The sequence below is a fragment of the Trametes versicolor genome (assembly GCF_000271585.1).
Source record: "Trametes versicolor FP-101664 SS1 unplaced genomic scaffold TRAVEscaffold_15, whole genome shotgun sequence".
NCBI classification, from domain to species: domain Eukaryota; kingdom Fungi; phylum Basidiomycota; class Agaricomycetes; order Polyporales; family Polyporaceae; genus Trametes; species Trametes versicolor.
In genome coordinates, this window is record NW_007360335.1 from 162,045 (window position 1) to 175,056 (window position 13,012).

Below are 13,012 nucleotides of genomic sequence, written 5' to 3' on the forward strand. Positions count from 1 at the left end.
TCCGGATTACTCGCATTACTCAGCCATGGACTATCTGACCTTATGTCGATTATGCTCCCTTACTCAGCGTTACTCATCGCTCAGTCAGCGTCCTCTGGACGTCACATGCTCTCTTCTTATACGCTTACTCATCGTCCTCCCCAGTAGTATATAAGGAGGACTCTGCAGGCCTCTGCTCTTCAGTCGTTCTCTCACAGACTGAAGAGTAAGTCCCACACTACCTATGCTTCCTTACATGTTTACTTACTAGTACTTGTAGCCTCTCTTTGTGCGGCTTACAGGTACAGTACTATGCAATCATAGTCGTTCTCTCACAGACTGAAGACCTCTCTTTGTGCGGCTTACAGCCTTCCAGGTTCAGAGTTCATCATGCTGACAAAGCTGCCGACAAGGCAGCTCTAGACAAGAAGAAGGACTTTGTTGCCATGTTGGAGAATAGGAAGGCGGGGGAGGTTATCCTTGAACGGGCTCACTTCTGTACGTTTGCATGCCTCGAGGTCGCACGGCTCGCGTACTCATGATGTGCCTGATATGGCAGCCACGGCCCCTAAGCTCGGAGCCTTCACAGCGCCTGCCCACTCACGACAAGAGACTGTGCCTCCGTGCAACTCACCCCCGCCTCGGGTACCCTCGCAAGTCAACCAAGTGGCGCGCGATGGACGCGCTTTCGGAAGCCTGCCCGCAAAGGAATACGTGCGCCTAGTAAGCTCATCTCCCGCGAGTGATGTGTACATGGTGGGGACGGTGTGCACACTACGATACATGTGATGCGGAAGGTTCTGTGGCAAGCCGAGTTCCCATGTGGTCCACAACGAGCCCATCCGCAACGCGAGCGGCGACCTACGCTGATCAAAATCTATTCAGGTCGAGCCGGGCAGCCACATCGTCACACAACCATACAAGTCCAAGGCCTTCTCCGCTTTAGCAGATGAGTATGATGGCGGCGACTCCGATTCCGCGTCGGGTGGCGATCCGATTGTTCACGCTGAAGCCCGATCACGCCCTACTGATGTCACGCAAGTCTCACAAGACTGGTACTCGGACAGCGAGCAAGTAATCGACAACCGCAGCTCAAGCGTTGACGCTGCCAGCAATGGATATCAAGACGACGCCAATGCAGAAGAGGACGAAGCTGAGGATGACATCATTGAGATAGATGACGATGTCGACGATGACATGCTAGGCACACAGGGCAAGCCACAGGTAAGTCTTATCTGGTAGTGTGTTCACTACTGATGGATATGACTGCATTATAGAGGCTGACAGCTGCTGAGAGGAGGGCCCACAAGCAGCAGGAGATCCGTGGGGATCTTGTGTTACGTCGTGCGAAGTCAAGCGCCCGCCCAGACTCTGCAAAACCCTCATCTAATGCCTCGGAGTCGCTGACGGAAACCGGCACGAGTGCACGCACAAAACCCGCCATGCGCAAGCCGCCCACCTCCAAAAATGCGCAAGCGAGTGCGAGCACGTCGAATGATGCGTTTAACGTTGGCTGGCGGCAACGCCTCCAGGTAGCGTCGCGATCTTCGCCCTCGCTCAATAGCACACCTCACAAGTCCGCCGCATTCAAGGCTCCGCGCTCCAACTGTATGTTTTCCTCCAATTCCGTACTTCAGATGCCCGCTGATGTAAGATCCTTCAGCGGCTGCTAAACAAATCTCGAAGCGTCGCGACGCATTGGACATGGAAGACGGGTTGGACGACGAGCGTATCGGCGGTTTTACGGATCAGGATGTGCGTGCTGATCACGGCGGGCGCGCTGTGGCGCACCGCAAGTCATTCAAGGCGTCCTCGAAGGTATGTAGTGGTTCAAAGGTTGCGATTAGGCTCATTGATAGTCTGCCCTAGAACGTCGATATCTACGAGGTACCTGAGGACGAAGAGCTTGCCCGCGCGCAGAAGCGCAAGAGCGCACCTGCCACGTCCAAGAGCACACCTGCCGCCCGCGAACAGAAGAAACCGAAGAAGGCTCGCACCGCCTCAGACAATGAACCTGCCAACTCCAAAGCATACGACGCCCTCCCCGACTGGGTCAAGCCTGAGATCAAGACGATAGTTGTCCCATCCATCCGCGACTTTTTCGGTCACCAGGACAATCCGTGGGCTCTGGACAGTGAGGAGTACACGTTCCGTGATCTACTCCAGGAGATTCTCGATACGGTGTTTCCGCAGCATCAGTACACCGTCGAGACGAGTGACGACAACGTCTACACATGGGTGCGTCCTCATGCTGAACACGTACCCGCATGAATTAATTTGTACGCACGTATCTACAGTGCAAGCAGCAAGCGTATGACTGGCGCCACAAATTCCAGATGCACGCCAACACCGCTGTCCAGCGAGAACGCAGCTTACGCCTCGCCGACAAGAGACTAGCCGCATCCGAGCGCAGTGAGCGTGGAATGAGTATCTGGCAAGAGCAAGCACTGTGCGCGGGCGGAGAGGCGATGTGGGGCGATCCGGATATCCGTGTGGTGAGTGAATACGGTCCCTGTGCATGACTGAATCAGACACTGACTTCTAGTCTGGTGGCCGCAGCCGGGTAATGCGCGCAAGCACCTGCAGTCGAAATACATCCTCCAAGTGATGGCCAATCATCTTGGAAGCACCGTCAACTCCGTGCTAGTACAAGACGACCAATATCCGGTCGGCGCACTTGCATTAGCAGCAGCAGCGGTGCGTCATGGTCTCATTAATCCCTGTGTTGAGCTAATTTGTATTCAGGTCCAGCGCTCGTTCGAGTGGTACTTGTACGATCAGCCAAAGGGCATCGAGCAGGGACACTTCTCGATCGGAAATGCTGGCGGGCTCACAGCACACTGGAGGGACACCGCGGTCGCCGATCTGCTCGCCGCACCGCATCGTTTTGACAGACTTCTCGAGACTGCAATGTCCATGACCAACGTCTCTGCTGTGAAGACCAAGCCTTGTCGCTCTCAACTCGCTGCCGCCGCCATGTATTCCCGCGAGCGCAGCAGCTCGCCCGCATCGTAGTCGCCACGTAAATCACACCCTTATCCCGTCGAAGTAGATTTGAATGCTATATCTTTTCGTTGCAATGTGACATGCTCATCTGAACTCCAGTCAAATCTGAGCCGTCTGGACTATCTGACCATCTGAGTGTCTCCGGCCACGTCTACTCGTCCCATCTGGGGCGAAAGAAAACCGTTTCTGGCACCTGGATGTCTGGATGGTCTGAAAGTTGTCTGAAGGCGTCTGAGAGGCCTGACTCAGGCCCTGCAGACATTTGCATAAATACTGATGTCGCTGTAACGTATGCCGCGGAACCTGGGTCCTCCTGCGACGCACTACTACTCGGAGATGCTGGAGCTTGCACTCCTACCTGTGTCCCGGACGATCTGGCGAAACATACAGCATAGCCTCAAGATAAGTGGATCCGTTTCGCGCTGGGTCGACGAAATTAAGCACCGCCGTACTCCACGAGATGGGCGATGCCGCTTTCGAGTGGTACAAGCTATCAGAACCCTCGGGTCCGGTTCCACGCTATCAACCCCCCTGAGCGGATCGTAAGCGGCGCATCGGACAGCTCTCGCGCCACCTCTTTTTACAAAATAATTGTACAACGACCACGAAGGCAAGCTACGACTAGGTTTATTTCCCCTGTTCAAGTTCGTTATCGCCACTGACCATATTTCGGCGCATCCCAGCCGAACATCTTCGCCTGCAACCAGGTCCGACGACTGCGCGGGCACCTTTTCCAACGCCATCGGCGTGGGACACATGAACACCTGTGCGAGCCTTACGACGAGGGGAAAGTGTGATTCCTGGCACGCGTTACAGCCTCTGCGCGGGGCGCACTATCGCCAGCCTGCTGTGTCGTATACGGCCGCGCGAACGTTGAACGTTGAATACTCGATGTGAGTACTCCGGTACCGGTAAGCAGTATCCACGGCACTCGCATACATAGTGTATCAATAGTCGTAAGCTTCTGCGGGTTTCGAATGGCCTCATCGCGTCGCTGAGGCCATCCTTATCTGCAGATTATCCGATGAACACTCGTTGTCCAAGACCGGCTTCGCAGACATGGCAAATGCCGCAAATTTTCGCATGCGTGCGGTGAAGGCCCAAGGGGGCGATCCGCTCGCCGCCGAGGACGAGTATTGATGTAGGGTCAACATCGAGTAATTGTAGCACACGTTGGCTGCTTGTCCAAGTCGACGATGTGAGTATTGATTTGCTCATTCGCGATATCCATACACGTCCGTTGTACGGCGCTCCGGGCGCGGATAACAAATCAATAGCACGTTGATTTTTCGTGTGATTTCGGGCGAGCAGTCGTTTCCCCTCGCTCGCCGCGATCTCGCGACGCAACAACTTCAAGGGTATCTGTGTCTGCGGAAGGAGGCGTATCATAGCCGACCCACAGAAGCAGAAAGGGCACTGCGTTTTCGGGAATGGGCATTGCCGCATATCTACGAATACGGTGGACTGGTACACCGTTCCCCTCGCGTCCTCGTACCAGGTACGTGTCCAGCTGCTATAAAGTATCCTGTGTATACCTTTCTCGTGTGCGTCCATGCACTGGATGCGGTTGCGCATGACAGTTGGACCACATAAGCGTTCACGCTGACCACAGCCTAGGAAGAACGCACAGCAGCAGAAATGTCAGTACGTGTCCGCGTTGCGACATCATCGGCTGCTAGACGGAGTCTTCTGAGCCATTCCCGCCATCTCCTTTCTATATACGCATGCTTCTGCACACAGCCCTCCTTCCAAGATTGTCTGATATCAGTCGTCCGGTTTTGACAGTCGAATATCAGACGGGGTGCTTTTGTGGTAGACGTCTGCGCAGCCCCGCGATGACAGAACCATGTAGACAAGGCGGTCGTTCCGTCTCCTTTGATGACACTTCTGTTAGACTCGGATGCGATACACACCCGGCAGTGCGAGCGGTATAAGGACGGGAGGCACGCACTCAGAACTCCTCGTACGCGTATCGGGCACGCTGTCAGCCCTTCCCCCCATCTCTTTGTTTTTGAATTCTCAAAATTGCCCTGCTTGCATCTGTGTAGCCCAACGAGGTGAGCTTGAGATGTGTTTGTCGCGCGATTATTGCAACCTGCTGATGCTCTTGATAGGATGCCTCGGTTCTTGAACACTTGGACGGGCGGGTTCGAGTGGCACCCCGATGCGAGTAAGGTCACCTACGCCATCCTATCCCACGTTTGGCGCGACTCTGGGGAGGGCGGAGAGCAATCATACGACGACGTCCTAAAGATCCAGGCGGCTGTGAGGAGAGACATATTCACACTGTTTCGAGCCTCTAAAGCCTCCCTCACCGAGCACCGCGAACTTGGCACGATCTTCGCTCACCCGGAGCTCTCAGACAAGATCAAGGGCTTTTGCAAGGTCGCGCGCGAGGCCGGTTTCCGACTCGTATGGAACGACGCGTGCTGCATCGACAAGACGAGCAGCGCCGAGCTCTCCGAGGCGATCAACTCGATGTACGAGTGGTACAGGCTCTCGGACATGTGCTATGTCTACCTCGCGGACGTCTCCGAAGGCGTACCCCAGGAAATTCGTCGGGCGTTTCGGTTCAGCAGATGGCACAAACGCGGCTGGACGCTTCAAGAGCTCATCGCTCCGGAGCACATTGTCTTCCTGACGGAGACCTGGAACGTTCTCGGCACGAAGTGGACTCTCGCAAGGACTCTGGAGAGGATCACTGGAGTAGACTTTGACATCCTCACAGGACGGTCTACGCTGAACTCGGTCAGCGTCGCGCGTAGGATGTCATGGGCTGCTGAGCGAGAGACGACGCGCGTCGAGGACCGTGCGTACTCCCTGCTTGGTATCTTTGGCCTTCACATGTCGCCAATCTACGGCGAGGGCGAGAACGCATTTCTCCGTCTCCAGGAGGAAATCATCAGGACCATCCCCGATCAAAGCATCTTTGCGTGGGGAAATAGTTGCTCTCTCAGGCTCTCAGACAAGGGTAAATGGTCGGTGGAGAGATACGGTTGGCTTCTTACCGACGATGGTCGTAGCCTACTCACGAGCTCTCCGTCCTCCTTCTCCGAATGTTCCGACATCACTTCGATCGCTTCCTCCTTTTTTGCGCAGACCCTCGGCATCCAAGAGAGCCAAATTCCTCCTGTTCATTGCATCTTTACTCCGGAAGGCGTCAGTATGCGTCTCATCTGCTTACCGCTTTCTGGAGTGCCAGACATCCGGATGGCCTTTCAGGGGTCGCAATCCCCCTGGGACACATGTTCAGGGTGTACGCTGGGCGACTATGACACACTGGCTGTCCTGCAGTGCCAGGAGCGTCGTGCAACGGGTACAACATCAATTCTTGGACTCCCCCTGCGTCGGTCTCGGCGGGAAGGCAGCGGAAGCAACCGGGGTGCCTTTTCTATCGGAGGCCACATCCATGACGTTGACGACTTATGGTTCTACCGTGCTGTCGGTATGGAGATCGGAGTGTTAATGACACTTCTGGAACACGTCCGGCCGACGGTGGAAGATGTGACACTCCTCCGCCACCACTCGGGTCACTCGATCCCGAAGTCGCTCCAACAGCGCGGAGATCCAGATTTTCCAGCGTGGCACGGCTTATATTACTTCTACGACATGATCCACCGTACCGTCTATACGATCTCTCCTCACAGCATGGACGCGCTCTAGATACTAGGCATCGTCACTTCCCCTGTACAGGTCACTCCCTCAGAGCAGGAGATCATCCTAGAGACAACACTTAAATTCCACGGTGAGGGAACCACATACGTCGTTGCATTGCGACTTTCCCTCACGCGATCTGAGGGCCGGGGAGTGGAGGCCTGCTTCTCTGTCAGGAGAGTGGACGTGGGCGTCATCGGCTCGTTCTCTGGGCAGTCCTTCCTCGGAGCTGCCGCCTCGCACGATGCCGTTGGCAACACACCTCGCATCCCAGGCACATTCCTCGATTTGGAGAACTACGGATATATCAGTACGCTCATGCATATCCATCTCTGGAAAATTTGCAGGCCCACAATCATCTCTACCGAGTTCACAGTCGGCTCAGAGGCAATTTGGGGCGGCTCGGCTCGTCTCCTGCGAATTGCACTGCAGCATCCCTTTGCGAGTCCGATTTCGGAAGATTCGGGTCCCTCGCACCTCTGGCTATCCATTGATATGTCGGAGGAGATTCCATATGCAACACAGGCGATACTGGACGGTTTCTCGTTGGAACAAACTGGCACCGAACACGAGACTTCGAACAAGGACAATAATGTTTTCCCATCCTGCGGGTCGACCCATCTCCCGGTCACCGCCTACGAGTATGCTGGTCGGGATGACATCGACGCCCTGCGGCTGGAGAACGATGCGCTGCGAGCGCAGATAGCTGGTCACTCGTCGCAAATGCAGGACATGGATCGGAAGATGTCGGCGGTGCTTGCGCAGCTCGAGGCTCTTGGCACCAGCTCGCAACGTAGGCGCTTTTGCTTCGTTCCTCTCCGCCGTCCTCTGATTGACACAATCTATCGCGCATGTCTAGGATTCTCCACCGACGCCGTTCGCTAGAGGCGGCATGCGAGAGCACAGATGGGTTGCATTGTATCACAGAAGGTGTGTTTCGTACACTCAGAACTGTAATGACATCTGACCACGCGTCTTCTGCGGCGCTGCTACAGACGGACTACGAAGCGGGCGGAAAGGTTGGGGAAGGGTGGATCTGCCCGTATGGAGCGTGGGCGCGGATGGTTGGAGACCCGGGATCTCGTTCAAGTGTAATCGCTCTCTTCGTCACGGCGCGTGGTTGTATGGCAAAGGGCGGGGTATGTATCGTCATCCGGCCCACGTATTCTTTGCTTTGAGAGCTCTCAATAGCTGGGTGAGTGTCGCAGCGCGAGCGAACAACTTGAGTTGAGGAGGTTGCCGCGTTGGGAAATGTCAGCCTAAGTGCAGTACGAGGCGAAAGATCTATGGACGCACATGGCGACCGAACGGCAGGGCGCGTGCTCGGGCCTTGATCCCCAGTGAGAATACACAACAACGGCATCCAAATGTATCTATTTGGAATAGCTTTGATTGCTTTTCTCTCCCCAAATGCCGAGTTTGTCTCGTTCGAGCCTCACGAGAGCCCAGATCGAGTCCCTCAACTCAGTCCTTTTTCTAAATCACACTGTCGCATTCGTCGAGTGAGTGAGTCAAATGCGAGTCGTTGGATTCATACAGCTCGCTGCCAGCCGGAGTGGCACCCGTCACCGATAAAGCTTTATCGGTGACGGGTGCCACTCGGCGTCCGTGGGTTGAATCCGAGATACCATGCACGCATGCGGCATTTGTGACGAGCCTTTTACCTGTGTTAAGGCTTTCCGCGAGTAAGCTAGCAATACATGAGCCACGTCCTTAGACTGTTCTAGTACGGATACATTGCTATGAGCTCGATCGATAGACTCAAGTTATTGTACCTTAACGTGTGAATTGCACGCCTCTATTTTTTCCGCGTACGACGCGAGCCGCAGGACGCAGCTGTTGAAGGCGCTCGCGAGGCTCCTCGACGCGAACCCGAGTGTGTCGCCACCCAGCGAGGATCCGCAGCTGGCCTCCGGATGGAGTTGCGCGCAAAACCGTTTGACATGCAAGCGGCACTGCGCGAGGTACACGCGTCGATCTTCACCCACGGCGACGGCTCCGTGGGGCGACGCTACGGCCCTGCAGCAGCAGATCTCGTCATGTGAAGCCGTCAGTGATTGGAATGCTCACCCGGAGGCCCGAGGATGCCCCAGAAAGCGGAATGCGGGTTCGCCAAGGAAGAAGTGATGTCCAACACGGGTTCCACTCAACGAGTAGGAGGAAGAACCGACTCGGCGGCGCGCCGGAAGCTCTGGGTCTTTTCGCACACCACCATGGCCGTCCACCTCGTACCAGAAGCGTCTTCGAGGCTTAGATCCGGGACACAGAGCACCAGAGCCGGAAGAAGGTATGTCTCGGGAGCGCGGGCCTAGCAAAGACTCCGCGTAGGCGGTTCCAAGTCGTCGTTTTGGAGGACCTCTTGAGGCGCGAAGTAGCCAGTAGACAGCTCGTCGAAATAAACGACGAGAAGGACCAATACGCTGAGGTCGGTGCACGGCAATCCACGCATGCGCAGCCGGATTGCGCAGTTCTCCTCGACGGAGAGCATGTGCGGGCGCGGAACGGCCACCCAGGGAGGAGAGGGTCTTGCGATGCAATTTCCGCACAGTGTTTCGGGATGTAGGGGTAGTGAGCGATGCGTGGAGGATGTAGCCGCCGGTTTTGCTCCTGCATTGCGGAGCTTGACACGGAAGAACGCGTGACTGATCTCAAGGTGACTCGAGCAAGGAGAGAGGCAGTATGTCGCTTGGGGGTGCGAAGGGGGATGACGGGAGGCCCGGGAAGTGTTTGCGCGGCTTTTTTCTGCGTATTTTGCAGCAGAACGACGATATCGAGCGCGGGAATCGACAGCGGGGGTGGGATTGCCGAGCACACCGGGCCTTGGGTCTTGGCATTGAGATCGTGAGTGGCAAAGTGGTAGTGCAAAACCGCTGGCCAGAGCGACTGACTCGCGGCTCCGGAGGTGGCTAGTAGCGCAAGATCATAATTCAAACCATGAAGGATTGTGTATACCGGGAAGAAAAAAGGTCAAATACGAACCTCACCTGGTCCACCCATTGCGCTCCTGAGTTCATATGCAGTTTGATAGTGTTCTATCGTAATGCATAGCACCATCCATAAGCACAATATCTTGATGTCTCAGAAGACGTGCGCAACTGGAAGCACACAAAGGAGATCTAAAAAGCGGTATAAGTGATAGCCTCGTAGTCGAGTTCCAAGTTGTTGAATACCACTTACGAGGTCTCTTGTACTCACGATAATGCACAACCTCCGGGGCTAGGTGATCACCATCGTGTTCAGCACCGCGAGTGTCGGTCCACTACACCGTTCAGCCGAGATAGGGTAGCCTTCGCCGAAGTCATGTAGGAGCGGAAACGCTAAATGGCTGCACCCAAGTAGTATCGTAGACGGAGCGGTACGGGTGAGCGTCGCACAACGGCGTCGAAGAGAGCGACGAGGGCGTAGATGAACGCACGAGTACTTGCTGGCGGTCCGTGCACAGATCAGCGCAACCCTAACCTAGCCTCCCAAATACCTGCCGTAAACGCGCCCACGTGCCCGAGCTCCACCGCGTCAAGACCGCATCGTGTCGTCGGAACGCGTCTTCGAACACGTCCACTCCGGTTTCTCAGCTATTCTCACACTTCGCAAGCTGGGCTCTCAGGACGGTACCTGGACAAGACGAGAGTGGACGAGCGATCCGAGGCGTGCGGGGGAAGCGTGGCCATGCGTGACGTCATTGTCGGCGCTGGCAGCCGACGCGGCCGGGCCACTCGGATTTTGCCACGGCTCTTCTCTCTTGCTCACTCACTCGCGCCTCTGCATCACTCTGCTTTTGCTCGTGGAGTTGCGCCTTAGCTTGATCATGCTACTATCTCCATTAGCTTCTCAGTCTTCTGTAACTAGTAACATCTTGATAGTTACCTCGCTCACTACGGTTTCGCGACGGGCTGGCAAGAGTCCTAAAGTTGTCTATTTGGGAAGCCTCAGGCGATGGGTCAATCTTCAGAATGGGATGGATGGATATTGAGAGTTGGTAAACATCCAGGTAAGTCACTCTTGCAATGCCTATCCTATATCGCGCCTTGGGAGTGTTCCGTGGCGCTTCGAGCTGCGCGTGTCGCGCGTTTGTGATGCTCGCCGGGGTGCATTCACGCGCTTCGTTCTCTCGACGATACGTTTATCCATGTCAAAATACTTATTGCGGCAGCAGCATGTCATGAATGACGGAGTGGTGCGGACATGATGAATAGTACGACGCTCTAGGTCGCTTACCCGCCGATAGGTCTTCTCCTCGGTGACTCAAGCCGCACCGGATGTCCTAGCAGGCAAGTCTAGTTTACTCTATCCATTGCATCCTTTCGCGCTGATTCTTACTCCAAGGGCACATTTAAGCTGACAAACGCGACCTCGCGCTAACATCACAGACTCTCGCCTACAATCTCCAGCAGCGCAAGCCCCATCCGTTTACTCATGCGGTGTATGTGACGGGCCCTGTCGTTAACTCGTAGGCGTGTGCCTCCTCGGGGCTACATTATCCGCTCCGGACTCGGGGCGATGCCTGAGTACCGGCACCGCATCGCACAGAGTCTCTGACATGTCGAAGTTTGTATGTGGCATCAGTCTGTCCTGCCGATGCACCAGACATGCACTTACGGCTGCCGTATTTCAGCTATCGAACAGCCTCCTGGTCCACGTCTTCTCTCTGTCTTGGTCAAGCCCTCGCCAACGACGGATCGCGTCAGCCGCTCGAAGTATCTGAACGCCATCGGACACTCTGTGCGCGGCGTAAACACGCGCTGTCGTGAACGCTGGTTCGTCCCCTTCCGCGCCACGTACTTTGATATATCTTAATATTTCACGTACTGGTTCTATAGCACGAACACGACCTCGCGGCTCTCCAAGCGCGCGTCTCTGTGCCAAAGCCCGCGTCCGTGCATCACGCTCCCCCTCACGGACATGCATTGGTACCGTGCTACGTCATTTACGCTAGAGGCTGGTGGTGTCGATTGCGCGCAGGCGTTGGCACACCGCCGTGATCGGGCATAATTCGTGCTACATCGCGTCACAGCACGTTTGCGCGGGAATACAAGCACGCTGTGTATGTATAGCCTGCACGGGCATATGATGGTGGATTCCCCAAGGTACGTTTTATTTTCCGCGTCTGTGTAAGGCTGCTAATGACACCCTCGCTCGGCGGCTTGGATTGATTGCACATTCCGTATTCGAGTCCGTTTCGGGCTCAGTGGTCACCGGGATCAGGTTAGTGGGGCGCTGTTCATGTCAGTACATGCTACGCTATTTTAACACCCTTACAGTCCGAAGTCGACGTGTCCCGAATCACCCTCGTCGTTGAATTATAGGTCTTTGAAAGATGTGATCTTAATCCGTCCATGTCGGGGTGGGGCTTACGATGAGGGGCCGCAAACAGACCGGGCAAATGTTGTACGATAGAGAGGGCCTCGACGTGAACGCCAACACGGTACACCTATTTTTGGAAGACGATAGGGAGACGAACTCGTAAAGCAAACATGCGATATTTTCGAGCGATGATTGGTATGCTAGCGGTAACAAAACCCTGAGAGGCGTTTCCACATTTTGACACGGGACATGGTAGTGAAGGTGATATAACGTAGCATGAAATCTGAAGAGAGAAAGACGTCTGCCGTGTTTACAAGGATGCCGAGGCTCAATACACGTTGTAGGGTGGCGGGAGTGTGGATGATACATCGCTTAAAACATCGTCATCTAAAACTGCACCCAATGGTCCACCGGCAAGACGAACCCCGCCGTCGGTCTCGCAGCGCGGCTGCCGTCCCACATCGCGGCGCTGCGGCGTCCTGGCGTTGGGCGTGCCGTCGGCAGAATGTTGCAGCGGGACCTCGCTCGTTGATGCCGCGGAGGTGCTGCTGCGATTCACGGCGACATCCGACTGTGGCCCCTCCGCGTCTGGCCCCTCCGCTGTGAGCTGAGAGCTCTCTTCTGATGAACTCTGAACCTGGAAGGCTGTAAGCCGCACAAAGAGAGGTCTTCAGTCTGTGAGAGAACGACTATGATTGCATAGTACTGTACCTGTAAGCCGCACAAAGAGAGGCTACAAGTACTAGTAAGTAAACATGTAAGGAAGCATAGGTAGTGTGGGACTTACTCTTCAGTCTGTGAGAGAACGACTGAAGAGCAGAGGCCTGCAGAGTCCTCCTTATATACTACTGGGGAGGACGATGAGTAAGCGTATAAGAAGAGAGCATGTGACGTCCAGAGGACGCTGACTGAGCGATGAGTAACGCTGAGTAAGGGAGCATAATCGACATAAGGTCAGATAGTCCATGGCTGAGTAATGCGAGTAATCCGGACGCTGTCTAGAATAGTCCGGAACATCGTAGAACGTACCAGAATCATGTGGAGGGATGGCAGGATGCCAAGTAAGTACAGA

General features: G+C 55.3%; 3 protein-coding genes across 3 annotated transcripts; 2 read left to right on the plus strand and 1 right to left on the minus strand.

Moving 5' to 3' along the window:
* Positions 1 to 2,099: 2,099 nt before the first annotated feature.
* Positions 2,100 to 3,012, plus strand: TRAVEDRAFT_61384 (uncharacterized protein). The gene is made up of 4 exons (XM_008046883.1): positions 2,100 to 2,217; positions 2,277 to 2,474; positions 2,539 to 2,676; positions 2,725 to 3,012. Exons 2-4 carry the CDS (start codon positions 2,316 to 2,318, stop codon positions 2,992 to 2,994), a joined length of 567 nt encoding a protein of 188 aa, XP_008045074.1. The 5' UTR covers positions 2,100 to 2,217; positions 2,277 to 2,315; the 3' UTR covers positions 2,995 to 3,012.
* Positions 3,013 to 5,100: 2,088 nt separating this feature from the next.
* Positions 5,101 to 5,925, plus strand: TRAVEDRAFT_136267 (HET-domain-containing protein; the record flags this gene model as incomplete). Its single annotated transcript, XM_008046884.1, has 1 exon — positions 5,101 to 5,925. A coding segment is annotated over one exon (825 nt), but the record flags the coding sequence as incomplete, so codon positions are not given.
* Positions 5,926 to 12,619: 6,694 nt separating this feature from the next.
* Positions 12,620 to 13,012, minus strand: TRAVEDRAFT_32167 (uncharacterized protein; the record flags this gene model as incomplete). Its single annotated transcript, XM_008046821.1, has 1 exon — positions 12,620 to 13,012. A coding segment is annotated over one exon (234 nt), but the record flags the coding sequence as incomplete, so codon positions are not given.

What these genes read in the sequence shown, in the direction of transcription:
- TRAVEDRAFT_61384 (XM_008046883.1), top strand. Translation starts at nt 2,316, where the DNA reads ATGCACGCCAACACCGCTGTCCAGCGAGAACGCAGCTTACGCCTCGCC. An exon ending in GCGATCCGGATATCCGTGTG is followed by an intron (nt 2,475 to 2,538) that starts GTGAGTGAATAC and finishes TGGTGGCCGCAG; the next exon opens with CCGGGTAATGCGCGCAAGCA. An exon ending in TTGCATTAGCAGCAGCAGCG is followed by an intron (nt 2,677 to 2,724) that starts GTGCGTCATGGT and finishes ATTTGTATTCAG; the next exon opens with GTCCAGCGCTCGTTCGAGTG.